This window comes from Epinephelus fuscoguttatus, linkage group LG19 (genome assembly GCF_011397635.1).
Source record: "Epinephelus fuscoguttatus linkage group LG19, E.fuscoguttatus.final_Chr_v1".
Classification (NCBI taxonomy): Eukaryota; Metazoa; Chordata; class Actinopteri; order Perciformes; family Serranidae; genus Epinephelus; species Epinephelus fuscoguttatus.
This window is the reverse complement of record NC_064770.1, coordinates 37399706-37418181: the sequence shown is the minus strand read 5'-3', so window position 1 is coordinate 37418181 and position 18476 is coordinate 37399706. Positions and strand designations below refer to the sequence as shown.

Below are 18476 nucleotides of genomic sequence, written 5' to 3'. Positions count from 1 at the left end.
AGCATAATTTAAAAACAACTGGTTCGGAAAAAGAATCAGAAAATGCATCTGTATTAGTACTTCCTGTTAAGTCTGACAACTTCCGGGATGCCGGGTAACCACAACACAGCTGTTGTGGCCAAGATGGCGCATAACCTGGCGAAGTTGGACGTTCCCCTGGACGCTGACCGAGCCGGGGACCCAGAGAAAGGTGTTTTGAGGCGCTGCAGGGGACGACCCAGGCTCACGGACACCGACCGAGTACAGAGGCGACTTGAATCCCGGAAGAAGTACGACGTGAGGAGGGTGTACCTGGGAGAGTCGCACAAGCTGTGGAGTGAGCTCCGCAGGAGGACCAGCCTGAGTGATGCTGGGCTGGCAGAGTACCTGATCCTGCTCAACTCCACCTATGGAGAGAAGTACCAGCAGAAGTACTGCGGGTGAGTATTTTATTCAAGCTAACGTGACCCAAACACACCGTGCGCGTCTTAATGGAAACAGTCTGCTATGATATTTTCCCCTCTGATCTGTCAGTCAGTATTAATTGCTTTGTAGCCATTTTTTTTTTAGCTTCACTGAGTTTGTGTTTCATCTTGCTTTATCTAACCAGTCAGCAGGGGCGTAAATACAGACAGTGCAGGCATGTGTCTGCAGTGGGGCCCACATGGTGTGATGGGATGGGGGGCTTGCAGATGATTCTGATCGCCACCTTGGAGCTACACCTGTGTTCAAAGAGGAACTCATCTACAACATGATTTTTCTTTGCTTTGCTTTTTTTGATAGTATAGTCAGAAACAATTCAAACAAAATTGCATTCCTCTTCTACATGATCAAGGAAAAACATAGTATTAATAAACTTTATTACATTTAAAGTAGTTAAAACAATATGGATTAACTGATTCATAAAATCACAGAGTTGTGAAACTACAAATTATAAAATCCAGTAAGATTTTAAAAGCATTGCAGCAGCATGAAGAGTAAAAAGAAAGAGTTTCAGACCTGTATCAGGAAAGTCAGAACGAGTTAAAGGCTAAAGTGAACAGATATTTTTTTTTTTTTTTTTTTTAAAAGATATTTAGCGAGCTAGCTTCCCTGATATCTGTAGGAAGTGTGTTCCATAGCTGTGGGGCGTCACTGACAAAGACTGCATCCCCGATCTTCTTCCAGCTGTTTCTTGGAACCTCCATTAAACCAGCAGCAGATGATCGCAGTATTCTTGGAGGCAAATAGTTATCAAGAGAGTTAGCGATGTAGCTCGGCCTCATATAGGGCTTTGTATACGAGGAGGAGGAGCTTAAAATCAACTGTAATTGTAACAGGAAGTCAGTGCAGAGCAGTAGTCGGCCCTTCAACGGCATGTTGGCCACAGAACAGGCTCGTGTAACTCCTTCAGATTGCCACCTAAGAAATAAACTCAAAAAAGAACTCATGTTAAATTAAGAAAGTGGGGCCAGCTGTCATTTATGCCATTATGTTTGTTTTTTGGTCATATACAGATTTGCACTGTGGAGTGCTGCGTAACATGAATGTTGATGTTGTCCAATGTCAAGCCGTAACTAGTGTAGATGCAAAATCTTGCGCGAGGGCCCATCATAATAATGTGCACCGAGGCCCGTCCTACCTACCATATGCCACTGACTCCAGTATTTCTATTTTCTACTTTACACTTCTACTTCATAGATCTCAGTGGAAATACTTTTTACTGCACCACATTTATTTGAAAACATTATTTCCAGTTATTTTGCAGTTTCAAATTAGTAGTACCAATTATGATAATACCATATACAAATGACAGATGTACATTTATTCAGATCAACCCTACTTTTATCACCTGCAACATTTAATTGATGAACACATGAATGCATCAATAATCATAATTCAGTAACACATTGATTACAGATTGATTGGATTTTTGGTACTGTGACATTTATTTTTCTACTCTAAAGACAAATTTAAATCCATGTCTCTCACCTGTAACAGAGTATTTCTTGACTGTGGTATTTCTGCTTTTACTTTAGTGAAAGATCTGAGTATTTCTTCCACCTCTGCTGCATTACAGGAAGAAGATTGCTCCAGAAGTCTCAGTGAAACAGAAAAAAGGTGAGTGGTGCCACTGATAGATGGACAGGGTTATTTCCCAAATCAGTTACGTAGGGTTGCTGTCTTCAGTGTGGAAAAATAAAGAACACCTTGCCAGTGGCCCCATGCCCAACAAACACAAATTAAGCGGGGGTCCTTCTCTGTGGTATTTTCGATGTCATATCCTGCTTTTCTGATGTTTTTGTGCACCAATTTCAAAGTTCTCTGACTTAAACTATGATTTAAAATCTCATAATTTTTATCCTAAATGTCAAAATTTTGAATCGAGGCAAGACAAGTTTATTTATGCAGCACATTTCAGCAACAAGTCAATTCAAAGTGCGCTACATAAAACATCAAACACATCACGACAAAGTGCAAAAAACCCCCCACATTTATATGCAATTCAAAATGTAATTAAAGGTGCCTTTGCACGTGGCGTGCCCGCTCTAGCCACTGAGCCACTGGGCTGCCCTCATGCAAAGGCACCGTCCTTACCGCACTGACTGCATGTCATCCCTTATCCACCTCTCCATGCTTAATCTATGCTGTCCAGTAAAGGCATAAGAGCCAAAAGTAATAATAGAGCCAGGGAATAGAAAACAAAAACAAGCTAAAAAAAATACTAAGACGGGTATAAAATACAAAAGTTACAGTGCAGCGTAAGAAATTAATAAATATCTGATTTAATAAAAGGCAGCAGCAAAGAGAAAAATCTTCAGCCTTGATTTTATTAGAGCTGAAACTATTTGTCGATTAAGTGATAAGGTGATTGACAAAATTGAAATTGAATATCTTTGGTTTTGGACATAATTTTGAGCGTTAGAAAATGGTGACGTGGATTTTTCATCACTTTCTGACAAAACAATTAACATGTTACCAGATAATGAAAAAAACTGCGTTAGTAGCAGCACAAAGAGGTATAACTTAGTAACTTTTAATTATTATTTTTTTAAGATTATTTTTGCCTTTAATGACAGGACAGACAGTGAAATGGGGAGACAGAGAGAGAGTGGGGACTGACATGCAGCAAAGGGCCGCGAGCAGGATTCAAACGGCTTCTATAGGAAACGATGTTGTGTACATTTTCTTTTTCTTTTTCACAAAAAAATTGTTGCACTGACTCTTTTCTTTCCTCATTTTAATTCAGATATATTGTGAAAATTTTTTACAGTATCTTTTTCATATTTTTATTTTAAGTTTCTCCTGTTCTATATTTGTTTTCCTTGATTTTTGCAATACATTTTCATTTTCTTTTACTGTAATAATATCACGCAGCGATACACCAAAGCAAATTTCTTGTATGTGAAATCCTACATGGCAATAAACTGGATTCCAGTTCTGATGTAATGTTAAGCTCTCTGGATGTATTCTCACCAACATTTAAATTTCACAAAATTCTCTTGGAATCCTCTTCTTTATTTCTCCTGTCGGCTGACTTGTGTTGTTTCTCAGGCAGGAAGGAGCGTGTGTCCAGCCTCCAGAGCCTGGTGTGTTGGTACCAGGAGCATTCCCGCTCCTGCCCTCACGAGCCCCAGCTCAGAGCCCTGGAGCCGCAGCCCAACTTCTCCACTGCTGCTATCTGGCAGTGTGACTCTGATCACTCATTTGTGCAATACCTTTTCTCACCACTGAAGGAGACGAGTGACTCTGAACATGAGGAAGGAGTGAACGGAGAGGGCGATGAACAGAGTGCAGGGAAGACAGACGTGGCTGTGACAAAAGGTGCAGTGAGCAGGAAGAGAAGAAAGGAGGCTCACAAACAGTTCAAAGGTGCAGAATGATTAGGTTTATTCTTTGAGTTGACATAATGACTAAGTGTTTAACAGTAGCAGGTAAATCCTGAACACTCTTTTTATTTATCTGTTTTTCTGTAGATGTGGGAGAAAATGTGGATGTTTCTGAGGTACAGCATACAATCGTGAGTCCGATAGAACATGCTGTAACTGTCGACCACCAGCCCAGTGTAGAGACCTCCAAGGATGCTGCACTGACAGGACAGCCTGTGTGGGAGATGGAGATGGTCATGGAGCGACAGCAAGGCTCCCCCGCTGCAGCATTTCACTCCATCCCCTCAGAGGAGGAGGCTGAGGACCTGCGGCAAGGCAGAGACGGCGAAGGAGACAGAGAAGAAGAGATCAGGACTATACCACATGGATACGAGTGTGTTACAGTGACAGCATCATTAACTGATAAACTGGAGAAGACGGATGAGGACTCGGTGCTGTCGCAGAGCTTGAGCCACTCAGTCGGACTGGGAGCTCAGCCGGAGCTGTCGGTCCCACCGCCCATGCAGGTGCAAGAGCAGAGCGAGCTGTTTGACCCGCAGACTCTGCAGACGGTGGTGACCAGCTGTGAGATTCCTGACCAGAGGACCGCTTTGGAAGGCTCACAGGTAGGTGAAGAAGTACCTGATTTAGTGGCATCAAGTGGTGAGGACTGCAGATGACAACCAGTTGAAACTCCTCCATGTTACAATTTCTTCAGTGTTCTTTGTTCAGGAGGTTTTTAGCAGGAGCTGAATTATCCGCAGAGGTCTCTTCCTCCTCAAAGCAAAAAGACCTGGTGATCAAAACTGAATAAAGCAGTTTCGCGTTACAAATCAGTGTTTGTGCGACACTGTTTGGCATGTCAGAGACGAGCTGCTGGGCCAAACCAAACCCCGTTCTAGGCTACTGTAGAAACATGGCAGTACAATATGGCAATCTCCATAAACGAGGACCTGCTCCTATGCAGACATAAACTGCTCATTCTAAGGGAAAGAAATGTGCACATCAAGGAGTGTTCTGTATCTTTTATCAAAAGCTACCAATTGTTTTTTTAATCCCCAGTTAATCATCATAACTGGCCCCAGCTATGAGGCCCTGGCATCAGAAGGCATCCAGCTCAACATGGGCGGTGGAAACGTTGAGGAAGTCACCTGCACTGTCATCGGGGGTGTCACCTACAACCAGGTTTGCACGTCTGACTCAAAACTCAGAACAGCGGAGGATGAAGACTCCATGACAGGTATGCTACAGTGCTAAGAATCTCTCTGTGGCGCTAGTCGACAGTGTGTATCATTCTGTGTCCCCTCTCTGAATTCAGAGGTCTGTGAAGGTCTGTGAGCAGGCGCAACTCTTCATGGGTTCTTTTGTTCCTCAGCAGCAGTTTGAGTTGCAGGGTGGATAATTGATTGAAATGCACAGCTGCACAACATGTAAATGAAAATAATAAGATGCACGGCAGGGCTGTACGTTAAGGTTTTGCACACAGCACTGGAGCTACAGAAGTTTAAAACTATAGCATGAGCACAAAAGTATCAGTAGACCTAAATCTATTGTAGTCTGAAACAATTAAGTATCTTTATGAGGGAAGTTAAAAAATCGTTTTCCATTGGCAACTGAAGGATCTTACTATATAATGATGAAAACTCTGTGTGTGTGTTCCATGTTTTTCTCCTCACTGACTTGGTCAATCCATGTGAAATTTGGCACAGTGGTAGAGGGTCATGGGAGGATGCCAATGAAGCAATTTTTGAAATCTCAAACTTTGAATGGGCATATCTCATGCCCCGTATGTGGTAGAGACATGAAACTTTGCACAGAGATGCCTCTCCTCATGAGGAACACATTTGCCTCAAGAACCCATAACTTCCGCTTATATAGATTTTCCGCCATTTTGAATGTTTTGAAAAACACTTCAAATGGATCTCTTCCTAGGAAGTTTGAGCGATCTGCATGAAACTGGGTGAACATAATCTAGGGAGCAATATCTAAAGTTCCCTCTTGGCAAAAGTTGGAAAACTTCCTAAAACTGAGCTTCTATAAGGCAATGAATATTGCGGAGGGCGTGGCTCATCACATAAAGGTGTATAACATCTCAAGGGTTTCACCCATCACCACGCAACTTTGTAGGCATATGACCACACATAATCTGAGGGGACCCCTCCATTATTGACCCCATCAAACAACATGGGGGCGCTAGAGAGCTCATTTCTTATCTAGGCCTAACCGCCATATGGATTTTTACTAAACTTGGTAGATATGTAGAACAGGACGCCTCAAGGTGACTGGAGAAATTTAACTCTAATTGGCAACTGGGTGGCGCTATAACAACAGAAAAATGCTTCAAAATGGCTAAAATGCGACCGATCGCTGTGGCTCCCCCTGTGGACCAATGTTGGTGTTTTCTAATGTTTGGTATGACTAAGTCATGGTATGGTATGCTGTACATAATCATGGAAACTGTCAGTGTGTCATTCTGTCAGTCAGTCATTCTGTCTGTCCCACGTTTTTCTACTCACTGACGTGGTCAATCTATGTGAAACTGCACATAGGCATTGAGGACTGGCATAGGTAGAAGGTGACAAAGCTACTTTTTCCAAAAATTATACTATTAGTATATTCTTTTACAAAGTTGCTTTTAATTGAATTGTATGCATTCACTCCACGAGTTACTGCACACGCACGTTGATGTATGTATCCACTTCAAACGGACATCAGCTGTAGCCCAGCAATCGTACTATCAACTTCACAAACACTCTGTCTGAATACATTGCTCTTCTTAATGGGTTCAGTTGACTATTTAATCTGCAATTTCCTATGACCTGTATCCCAAACACACACTGTGTGAAACTTTACGTGGGCAACTGTGCGCTCAATGGGTGTGGACTAGTTAGATAATATTTTAGGTATTCACTTCCTCCTACTCCTTTTCAGACATGAAACATGATCATTCATTTGCTTACCATTATGGAAGAGTCATGTACGAGTACATGGAGATGAATAGCTGTGTGTTTGTTTTAAGCAAATATCCTAACATTTGATCTCAGCAGTGATAAGAGTATAACCAGCGTATTGTGTGTGTTCTGCACCCTGGCGTTAAAGTCAAAGTTGGCATCAACAAGCTCTACGTCAATCCAAATGACCCCACAGCCATGCCACAAAATGTGTGCAGTGCTGCTTTGAGCTGTGCATCTGCTTCAGCAACATTTTGTAGGTGAACCACAAAGTTAAAGTTTTTAAAGAGTCTGTAGAAATCCATAATTTTATGTAATATGCATAATGTTGGCTCTGTAAGCTGTATAATGTGGATGACATCAAAAGATATTTTGTCATAAGAGGGAGATACTGATATGCACCTCAGTAAAGAGGGAACCAATGTGTTTAGGATGTTTAGGAGTCAAAGACACTCCTTTTATAAACAATCAAAGTCTGATGCTATAAATTACCAGTTGCCATATGTTCCATATCCTTTCCTGAACATAATTAGAACCAGCATGTGTCATATCATCACGAGTGTGCATAGAGTTATGAACTGGCTCCCTTACAGACTTAACTAGTACGATAAAAGCAAGGGTTTATCTTCTGGTCTGAAAAGCAAAGCCAATGTGCAAGTGCCTTAAACCTGCATTCTTTCTAATTGCCAGTAGGAGGCGGCTCCACTGGTTTCTAAAAGAAGTCTGATTATGTCGAAGGGCCTGTCCCAATACCCCCCCTTAGCCCTACCCCTTGGCCCTACCCCTACATTTGCGCGTTCCCGTGAGGGGTAGTGGTGTCCCAGTTCCTTTTGCATGTAGGGGTAGGGGGCCTAACGAGGGGTAGTGGGTAACTAGCCCTTCGGAGCGAGGGATTTCAGATGCTGACTTGCCAGCAAGGGGTAGATGTCGCCATGGCTACCACCGAGCGAGAGACAGGGAAAAAACGTTCATACATAGCTAACGTTACCGTCGTCAGGTTGTTTGTTCGCTAGCTAGCTAGCTCGCACTATCTGGCGTCTGTCATCTGTCCTGATCTGCAAAATTGTCGGATTTTTCACATTACGATAACACGCGGGCTAGTATAACTATGCTGCCTCATAATGTTAGCTAGTAAACTAGCTAGCAGAAGTCCCCTGTCGTCTGTCGTTCGTCAAACGAAGCATGATGAATGCAGCAAACGTGATTGGTAGGATGAATGAGACTCCACTGTAGATGCCGGTTGGAAATGTAGATGGCTCGCAGCTTCCTGTTTAAAAAAGTGACATATGTGTAAACGTAACCAACGCAGTGACGTAGTGAGTGGTGTCCCAATTCCTAGGGAAAGATTTCTACCCCTACCCCTCGTTGCTTCATTTCGAGGGCCAAGGGGTAGTGGACAAGGAGGGGTATTGGGATTGGGCCGAAGTCTATGAGAAGATGACCCTACTACTCACTTGATTTATTAGTCCCTCCAGGATTTTGCAAGCTGTTGGTATGCAGCGCCAAAGGACTGTCTTCATGAGTTGCCGTCCTCCTGCTCGCTGCCTGGTTAGCATGAGCTAACACAGCACAGTGTGATGTCATCCATGCTCGTCATATTTTGCCACTCGGGCTGAAACCTTGCAGCAGCAGTTGACATCTGACATTGAGCTGTTGATCTTACACCAACACCTAAACGGTGATGTTAGCCGTTTGATGCTAACATCAAACAGTTAGCCCTGTCACTTTGTGTGTGACTCTGTCCCAGGCACAGAGCGCCGGTCCCGCAGCTGTAGTCTCATTATAAACAGAGAGGGTCCAGGGACAGAGGGATGTTGTATGATGTAAATCCCTCTGAGGCAACTTGTGATATGTGAAATTGAATTGAGGGAGAGAGAGGGACTGAGCTGATCAGTGCGCTGCAAGCAGCTCCAACGTGAAATGAGATTTTACCTGTTTTAAATGGTCAAATTGCAAGGTCATGCAGACTTCACAGGGACTGGCTGATTTTGTGTTAATTGATACGATCACAACATCCTTGAGGGACTGCTTTATTACCTCAGTAACTTTTACCTAATGAGTTTATGGTCTCGATCTGCACAGTGTTCAGTTTGAAAACTATGGTCCCATTCAGAGTGAAATATACAATAAAACACAGGTATGCTTCAGGGTGTGGCTCCCTGTGATTGACAAGTTGCACGATGGTGCTCATAGTGGGTCCGCTCCATTTCAGTGCGCTGGTGCTCTGCTTAACACATTTACGTCACCATGACCATCCCCGTGCATTTTGCCGTCCATGCTGGCAAATATTTGTCAACTAGGAAGACTACCATGGCTTTCGCCCTGTAGGCCGACATTGTTATTTGTTTTTCCAGCTGACAATTATGTGGTTGCCGCTGCTAGCTGATAGATTACACCCTCTTTAAACAGCTTTCCCGGCCCGTAGCCGTTACGTAACTGTCAAATGGTGTGCAGACACAGCCTGCGCGCCGCACCGTCCGCACATGGCTAAATGTCCTTGAGTACCCAGTCCTCAGCTCAGGAGGGTGAATATTTTGATTCAGCTAATACTCACATGACTCATTGTGTGATCAGTTTTGAACCATTTCTGTGCAGGTTTGAGCGACAAGCAGCTGCTGCAGCCCGCTGTTGATGCTTTGGAGCTGAGTAGTGACAGAGAGCTGCAGCGAGGTCTCAGCAGGTGAGTGGTCCACATACTCGACATGGTGAATTCGAGAGCAGGTGACATTCAGACAAGTCTAGTAGTTCAGCAGAGATGGCAGTCCAACTCCAGTTACTGTCCTGTCTGTTGTTGCAGCGTCAGGTCAAAGAGGAACCGGCGAGGCCCAGTCATCGAGGCAGACGGGATGCTCAAGATGTTCCACTGTCCCTACGAGGGCTGCAGTCAAGTCTATGTCGCCATCAGCAGCTTCCAGGTAAAACTCATCATTCATACTTTACATTTCAGCTTCAGTTTGTTTCGCTCTTTGGTTCACTTCCCTCTCTCTGCAGAATCACGTCAACCTGGTTCACAGGAAAGGGAGGACGAAGGTTTGCCCCCATCCAGGCTGCGGGAAAAAGTTCTACCTGTCGAACCACCTGCATCGCCATATGATCATTCATTCAGGTGGGCTCACAAAGACGCACATGTCAGAATCTCATTTTCATAAACCTCCAAATTTAACAGAGTCTTTTTACAGGGGTCAGAGATTTCATCTGTGAGACGTGCGGGAAATCATTTAAGCGTAAGAATCACCTGGAGGTTCACAGGCGAACGCACACGGGAGAAACTCCACTGCAGTAAGTTACTACAGCTGAAAACACATTTTATCTTTTCACATTTTCCTCTGAGCAGTAGGCGTGTCACGGTACCAGAAATTTAGTAGTTGATACCAATACCAGCGAAATTCCCAGATTCTTTATACCTATTTTGATAGCACGGTAAAAAACAAAAACAAAACAATAAATCCCACGTACATAAACATACACTCCTTTATTAAAAACATTTAAATTCAATTTTTATTATAATCCCTGATGATCTGCCGTGGACACAAAGGACCAGTCTGTGTGAGTTTTGAGATTTTATGGGCAAGGAAACATATATTAATATGGAGCCTACAGTATATTTACATACTTCTCCTCCATTGTTGTTGTTGGTCAGCACTTGTACATGTAACGCAGGATTTATATGTCTGTGCCGTATTGATGCCGTACCCTACGCCATAGCCCAGTCACTCCTATAAAAGGTAAAGGGGATTTATGGTTGTGCGTAGACCCTACGCACGTCGCCTATGCCGTTTGGAGCTGTTTTACTTCTGTGGTGGTGTGTCTGTGTCACTCTGCAGTAGAGTTCTCAATTTCAACCCAGCCCAAGTTTGGGCCGACTAATTAAGTTCATTGGGGCGGGCTGAGTCGGGCTCAGACAGCGGAGAGAGAGAGAGGAAAAAAAAAAGTTTGTAAGAGAAGCGCACTGTGTGAGGGTGTGACAGCAGCACTAACACACAATGCTGCTGTCCATGGTTCTCACTTCTGAGCAGCCTGTGAGCCGTTTTTAATAAAGTGTTCAGTTGAAGTTGAAGTATCGTCTGCTGTGTGTGTGTGTGTGTGTAAGGGGGGTGATAATAGGGCTATAATAATTAAGCAAGAAGAAAATGCGAATTATAAGCTAAAAATAAAGAATGCTGAATTCCGTTCTGACTATTATAACAATAATATTAAAACAAGATATGCTGCTGTGAAGTGTGAGCGAAGTTCAGCCAGTCAGTCAGCGTGAAGGTGCAGGAAAAGTGTTGAGAGCGGCTGCGGCTCATTAAATGCAGCAACACAGCGCTACATGATGCGCAATGGTTGTTCTCCTCCACGCTGACGTTGAAGCCTGTCTGTCTGGTAATATTATTTTGGGACATGAATGATTGGTTGACTTTAAGTGGTTAAAGATACTGAGCCAGGGAAGCCAGACCTCTGAGGCGCACAGGGGGAGCATAATTTCCCCCCTTCCATTTAAGGAAAAAAAAAAAAAAAAAAAAAAACTCGGGTTCAGTCGGACTCGGACCCAGTGATGTACGTGATGATGTCGGGCCGGGCGGGTTTTGGGCTTCAAGTCCCTCAGGTCATTTCGGTTTCGGGTTGAATTTTTGGGCCCTTTGAGAACTCTACTCTGCAGTTACAACTCCAGAACATTAGTCGGTGGCGTTTCTGTGAAGTGCTGTAAGTTTAGTTGATTCAAAACACACATTAAACACACATTAAACATGGCTTAATAGAGACAGTTCCAAACACAAGTACACAAATCAGCTTCACTATAACTCGCAGCATTCACAGACAAACACTTGTCTTTATCTGGACACATTTTCCCCACAAATACAACATGCTAACGTTATTAGCACAAGCCTATGGCATTTTACATTGTATATATTAGCCTAGCAGCTAGCGTGCTTTTCCTCTACTCATATGAAACCAGGGACAACAGCAACATTTAACAAAGGTAACGGCACATAATTTGGCTCCATTACAGCTCACAAGGTTCACTGACAAAACAACTGTCTTATACTAAACACGTTTTCCAAACAAATACAACATGCTAACGTTATTAGCACAAGCCTACGGCATTTTACATTGTATAGATTAGCCTAGTGGCTGGCGATCTTTCCCTCTTCTCATGTGAAACCTGGATAAATCCTGAAGTATAAATCCCTGAAGGATAAATCACACACAAGACTCAAAATGCTATTTTAGTGGAGGCTTTATTGTCTTCACAATTTATTGTTTCTTATCTGTGAAATTAAAGTAAATCAAAGCTTTGTTTCCACTGAGGGAAATGGTGTCATTATACAGCAACAGACAGGAGGTCTGCGTCACCGCAACATGTAGTTTTAATTCCTGGTTCCTGGTTTAATTCCTAATTCCTGGTTTAGCACTTTGCTAACTTAAATAGGGTTAAAATAATTTAATTGTACAGCTCTTCAAGACTTTCCAAGTGTTAACAGACTGAGTGGATCAAATCCTGATAGTAAAAACAATCCTTTCACAGGGGTTGTGAAGCTCAAAAAAATGTAATCACTGATTCACAGACACATCTCTGTCACAATGTAAGTGTATGGGGGAAAGTCCTTTTGGGCCCAGTGGCATCACGTGACAGACCCGGACGATGTAATTCCACTTTTAGCCACTATGTAAAACTGGTTTCAGGCTTGGCGCTCTTCCTGGTGGCTTGGTTGTTCTTCGTGCTAGTAGGCGTTCTTCTTCTTTCTTTGGCGTTTAACCCCAGACTAGAACACTTGTAGGCGTTTATGCCGCCTCGTCAGGAGAAGAAAGAGTTCTGTCCTGTTTTCAGGAATATGACATTGAGTTGGTATGGAAGTATATGTTCTTGTGACATCCCCACTAAGCAGGTGACACTGTGACATTTTGGGATTAATCTGAAAATTTAGGTTTACTGGACTCTAGAATCTGGAAGATAATAAAATCATAAATAGAACACAGTCCATAATCATCTACATGATTGTCACTCCTCTCTTTTCTCTCCTGTTCCCTCCTCCTCCTCTTCTCACCCACATGATCTGTCAGATGTGAAATCTGTGGCTACCAGTGTCGCCAGCGTGCGTCCCTGAACTGGCACATGAAGAAGCACACTCCGGAGGCCCACTACAACTTCACCTGTGAGTTCTGTGAGAAGAGGTTCGAGAAGCTGGACAGTGTTAAATTCCACAAGCTAAAGAGCCACCCGGACAAACAGGCAACCTGAGGCGCTCAGACACCAGGTGATTGGAGTTTAACACGCACAGGTCGGCCCTCAGAAACCAGAGGAAGACTTCCAGTGAAGAGACTGACTTTCCTTTGCTGCGTTTGTCTGACCTCACGTCCAGGATGGTGTGAGCGTCACCTGTGAGCACACAAGCAGTGGATGCAGCGGGCCGGTCTAACAGCTGTGCAGGACACAGGCTGTTTCAGAGTTCAGGGCCCAAACATGGGGTTTGAACGTATTCGGTAGAGTCAGGAAAAAAGCTTGATTAACAGTTTATTAAAAATGGTTAATTGACTGTTTGCTAAAGCCCCCACCCCAAACAGTTTGTAGCTTAACTACCATAACTATGCACAGCAGAGGTGGGCATGGCTGCAGCTAGAGAGATATATGAAGTATATAAGGATTCTGACTGATTTACAAAATCACCAGAGCAAAAGTGTGAAAGGAATGGATCAAACTGAGTGTTTATCGGCTCTAACGTAAGCTGCAAACATTAGCATGGCCAACTGGCTTACTCCCCACAACACTAACTCGTCATTACTTCCTTTAAAAGTAAAATCCACTCATTGAAAATGCAAATACAATTAAAGCATAAATCTAACCACTGTCTTGCTCGTCTGAGAGTGTTAGCTAAGTTGCTAATGTTAAAGGTAGAGTTAGTAATATTTTGGTGGTTTGAGTTGAAGGTGTGAGAAAGAATAGTATCAGTAACATTGTTAACACTGTGCTACATTACAGAGAAATACAAACTGTACTAATGAACCTTCATTAATATAGGCCTGTATTTTATCTCCAAGTGCACGTCACACACTGAGCGAGCCGCCTGTTAATGACGCTGTGGGCTAATGGGCATGTAGCTACTTCCATGTTTCAGATGATACGTCATGTTTGTAGTCGACCAATGAAGATGAGTTTACATATCACCTTGGGTTCGTCCTTCACCTTCTCAAAATGATCCCACACTTTGGATTTCCTGCCCGACATGTTATTAACTAGCCTGTGGAATAACCGCAGGTACCAGCCCTGGAGATTAACCTGACGAGGACACTTCCTGTGTCTGTCCTTTCAAAGTAAAGTCACATATGGTCCAGTCATATAGGTTTGGATTTATTTTGACAAGGCGCAGCTCCTAATAGAGTTTCACTTTTTTTTTCTGCAACTAAACGACCACTGAAATCTTTCCAATTAATGACCTTTCTGGTCGACTAACGTTCGGTCGACCATTAGGGGGCAGCACTAGTTTGTAGCCTTATTGATGTTGTACTCTTGGGGGCAAGACAGTTTTCTTAAGACATTGATATCTCCACAGTGAGTAAACCAATTTTTACCATTCAATCTGTATTTCAAACATCCATATCCCTTAATTCTTTTGCTATTTGTGAAGCTGGCCCTCGACAGTATCTGACAATGTTGGTTTAAAGAGCCTATTACTGGCTCAGTTTCAGACATTAAAAAGTCACCCTGAGACGGCATTTTCAACCAACTCATGATACTAACGTTAGCTTTGTTAGCTATAACAAATGATCATTTTCAGCAGCGGCTGTTATATCAGCCAGCAAGGCTGACTGTCATCAGCTGAAGATAAAAAGCTGCTTTTGTCCACTTCTGTCTGAAACAAACAAACCGTTATTTCCAAAAGAATTTCAAGTGAGCAGGGGCTTAGCAAACGGTCAATGAAAGGTCCAGTGTGTAGGATTTAGGGGGATATATTGGCAGAAATGGACAATATCATAATTAGTATGTTTTCTTTAGTGTATTATCACATTAAAGTAAGAAACATTGTGTTTGTGTTACCTTAGAATGAGCCGGTAATCTACACAGAGCTGCTCCTCCGCCAGAACAGACAAACCAAACACTGGCTCCAGATAGGTCCATTCACATTTTTTAAATCACCTGGTCGGTCTGTTTTGGAGAAGAAGAGACCTCTGTGGATAATTCTGCTCCCAGTGAAAACCTCCTCAACAATGAACACTGAAGGAATTCTAACCAGGAGAAGTTTGAGCTGGTTGCAATCTGCACTCCTCACTGCTAGACACCACTATAATTCCCCTAAATCTCACACACTGCTCCTTTAAGATAGAAACATAGGACATATTTTCCATTAAAGGAATTGTTTGTCGGCCTACAGGACACTGTCTGCAGTGATTTAAAGGGCAAATAATTTTTAATAACTGGATTAAAACACTGGTATGGACTGTTAAGGGTGTACTATGCAGGACTCATACACAAGTAATCCCTCTCATTCATTACTTATGATCAGTGAGAAGTGTGTGCTGGTGTATTTATTTGCAGAGATTCTGCCCTCTGCCTGTATTTTATTATTTCCATCATATTTTGCTGTGTTTGGGACGTTTGATGGCACAGTGTGCAGGTGAGGTCAGGACTTCATAAAAAGGTAGACACAAGGTGCCAGACTGTAAGCAGCACACATCCAAGATGAAGCTACAAAAATTGACCCTTCGCTAAGTCCCGCCCCTGGATGCAGACTGGTCAATCATAGCAGAGCATCGAGCCGGCTCAGACCAGGGTCCGACAACAACACAGCTGTGCTGCATTGTGTCACATTTCCTTCATTTTCAGGCTGGTGTTGTGGATTTGGAGCTAAATGTTGTGCCATGTTTACTCTGACAGCATGTTGGACCATGACAAAGCGGCGGGGCTTAGCGAAGGGTCAGTTGCACACACAGTGCCAAAAAATGCAAATATAGAGAGGCGACATGCAAAGCAGACAAAGCACATTACAAAATGAGAGTGAATCTGCAGTTGGTAATACTGTTCACAAACAGTAACAGTTCCTGCATGGTATACCTTTAAAGTATGATTTTAAATATGATGGCTCAGTCTATTAATACACCAAGAACGTTTCTTGATGACACACCAGTTAGTGGGTAAATAGTAACTATATATGTGTATTAGATATACTTGAATTTAAGGCTGTGACATCATTGAGGTTTGAGCGTTGTGTTTTTGCACCGCACCGCTCAGACGGACACAAATGTGGGTTCATCCATTTCAGTCATTGAGCACTGAGCATCTGTTGTGTGGGCCAGGACAGCAGTCTTTATCTTACATTATCTGTTTTCACCATCCCAGTGTCCTGACTCACAGGCTCTGATGAGAAACCCTGTGAGTTTAATGTGACAGTTTCTCAGGAAGAATTCACCTCAGTCCTCTTGTTCCCTCCTCGTGTTCCGTCTGTGTTTAGTTTCGAAGAAAATGCACTTTTTGTCTCTTATGTTGGTTTTGTTAACCGATGACGAATCACTAAAATATGTGAATATGACGTGTTTGTGTTTTGTGTTTTTTTTTCTGAAAGACATTTGTTTGACACACATGGTTAATAACATGCAGCATGTTCTTACCTCTTGCATAACGCACTCAAGGGTGTGTGTTTGTGACAAAGTGTGGGTGTGCATAAATAGTAAGAAAAGGCATGAAAAGCATAAGTGTTAATGACACCTCGTCATAGAATGACACATACTGGACCCTTTCAGTCAGCTGAACGTTGGACATGCAAATGGTTTCTGGATGTTTGTGTTGATAAGAGGTTTAGCACGGGGGGACAAGTTTAGTCGTAAGGGAGCAAAGATAAGTCGTTATTAGGGGTTACATTTTGGATTTGAAGAGTAAAATATTTATAAATACAAAATGGATTTTGATAATTTATTCGAACATGTCAAAATGTATTGTTATTTACTCATTTACTTCACACAGTTTAGGCCCATTTCGAACCTATTTTTTATCAGCTACTCAAAAGTGTCATGACGCCATCAACATGCTGTGATTGATCATCAGCATTCTTCTGCTGTAAATCGTCGATCCTCCCTTCTTTAGCAGCTGAGTTAGTAATTTCCACCTGTCACTCTCTGTGTGTTCTTTTATCTCTGCTTTGAAGGACTGTGAAGTTCAGACAAAGCAAATGTCACACTGTACAATGTGACAAATATGAGGCCAAAGTCTGAGGAGCTGAAGAAACCTGGTAGTGGAGACTCCACCTGACAGCTCTCTGATGGTGGGGAGTGAAGTCACTGTTTCGGGTATTACAGTCATATTTAAACTGGCATTTCATTACAAGTCAATGCATACATATAGCAAGATGTATAAACATGCATTTAAAGGAAAAGACAAGGACAATGTTGGTATGTTTCTGCGAACTATGAATATGTTGTTTGTTTGTGTCGTATGCATCATATCAACGTTTCTAAAGTGACACAGTATGTGAGCTGACTGGCATTCAGAGGAGGAGGTAGTAGTACTAATGCTGTGACATCTAGAAGAGATGCCTGCTAAACTGCAGACCACCGTTTGAGACCAACAAATAAGAAAATGGTAATCACTGTGTTTTGAGCAGGGATAGTAACGCCAAAAGTGGGTGTTTTTTACAGAGACATTGCTGCAGGTACAGTGCTATAAAAAGTGGTCTTTTTTATTGCTGAGACATTTACCAAGATATCACTGCATTTTTAGTCAGGACAGTGCCACCAAAAGAGGTTTTTACTGAGACATCCCTGCGTTCCCTGACACAATAGTGCAACAAAAAGCAGTTTTTGTTTTACCAAGACATCGTCACATTTCAAGCCGGGTTGCCTTTAATAACTTGTTTTTTGCTGCGTTTCCACCGGTATAGTGCCATGAAAGCAGTCTTTTTTGCAGAGACATTGCTGTTTTTAGTAAAGATAGTGCAAAAAAAGGTTTTTTTCTTTTACCAAGACATCACTGCGTTTCAAGCTGGGATGCCGTGAAAAATTGAGATTTGTTTTTCCTGAGGCATCGCTATGTTTCCTGCCAGGATACTGCCACAAAAAGCTTTTTATTTACCAAGATATCACTGCGTTTCGAGCTGGGATGCCATGAAAAGCGAATTTTTTTCGACATTGCCAATGTAGTGCTATGAAAAGCAGCCTTTTTTTTGCTGAGACATTTACCAAGATATCACTGCGTTTTTAGTCAGGATAGTGCCACCAAGAGAGATTGTTTTTTTTACTGAGACTGCTCAGTTCCTGATGGAATAGTGCAACAAAAAGCAGTTGTTTTTTTTACCAAGACATCACCACATTTCAAGCCGGGGTTGCCTTCAAAAATGGTTGTTTTTTGCTGCGTTTCCGCCGGTGTAGTGCAATGAAAAGCGGCCTTTTTTTTGCAGAGACATTGCTGTGTTTTAGCAAAGATAGTGCAAAAAAAGTGTTGTTTTTTTGCTTTTACCAAGACATCACTGCATTTCAAGCTGGGATAGTTTTTCAAGCCAAAACATGATCTGTTCCTAGCTATAGCCAAGTCGTTTTTGTGTCTTAACCTAACCACTGCGTTGTTGAAATGCACAGAATCAAAAAGTTTCAACGTATCCTCAACTTAATAACATATAAATATAACATATCCATGCTTTGCAGAACTGTACAATGCCAACATATTTTCTTGCGATTGGGTTGCACACCCCACATCCAGACACAAACTACACACAGTTAGACAACAATCCAG

At 42.5% G+C, this 18476-nt stretch overlaps 2 protein-coding genes across 2 annotated transcripts in view; both read left to right on the top strand.

Annotated features, from left to right (window-relative positions):
- The window catches only part of tlcd4b (TLC domain containing 4b), a 154810-nt gene extending 143092 nt beyond the window's left edge, over positions 1-11718 (top strand). The window contains exon 8 of the transcript XR_007447833.1: positions 11540-11718. The gene's annotated coding sequence lies outside the window, so the exon portion shown is untranslated. The remainder of the gene's footprint in view (positions 1-11539) is intronic.
- Positions 106-16579, top strand: znf653 (zinc finger protein 653). Its single transcript, XM_049560704.1, has 10 exons — positions 106-419; positions 2039-2079; positions 3514-3831; positions 3936-4453; positions 4890-5067; positions 9374-9458; positions 9576-9693; positions 9770-9884; positions 9958-10057; positions 12824-16579. The coding sequence occupies exons 1-10, from the start codon at positions 124-126 to the stop codon at positions 12999-13001; spliced, it is 1947 nt and encodes a 648-aa protein (XP_049416661.1). The 5' UTR covers positions 106-123; the 3' UTR covers positions 13002-16579.
- Positions 16580-18476: the final 1897 nt, after the last annotated feature.

Coding starts and splice junctions, on each gene's coding strand:
- znf653 (XM_049560704.1), top strand. CDS start 124: ATGGCGCATAACCTGGCGAAGTTGGACGTTCCCCTGGACGCTGACCGA. Junction 4,454..4,889: donor CCGCTTTGGAAGGCTCACAG/GTAGGTGAAGAA, acceptor TTTAATCCCCAG/TTAATCATCATAACTGGCCC. Junction 9,885..9,957: donor CCATATGATCATTCATTCAG/GTGGGCTCACAA, acceptor GTCTTTTTACAG/GGGTCAGAGATTTCATCTGT.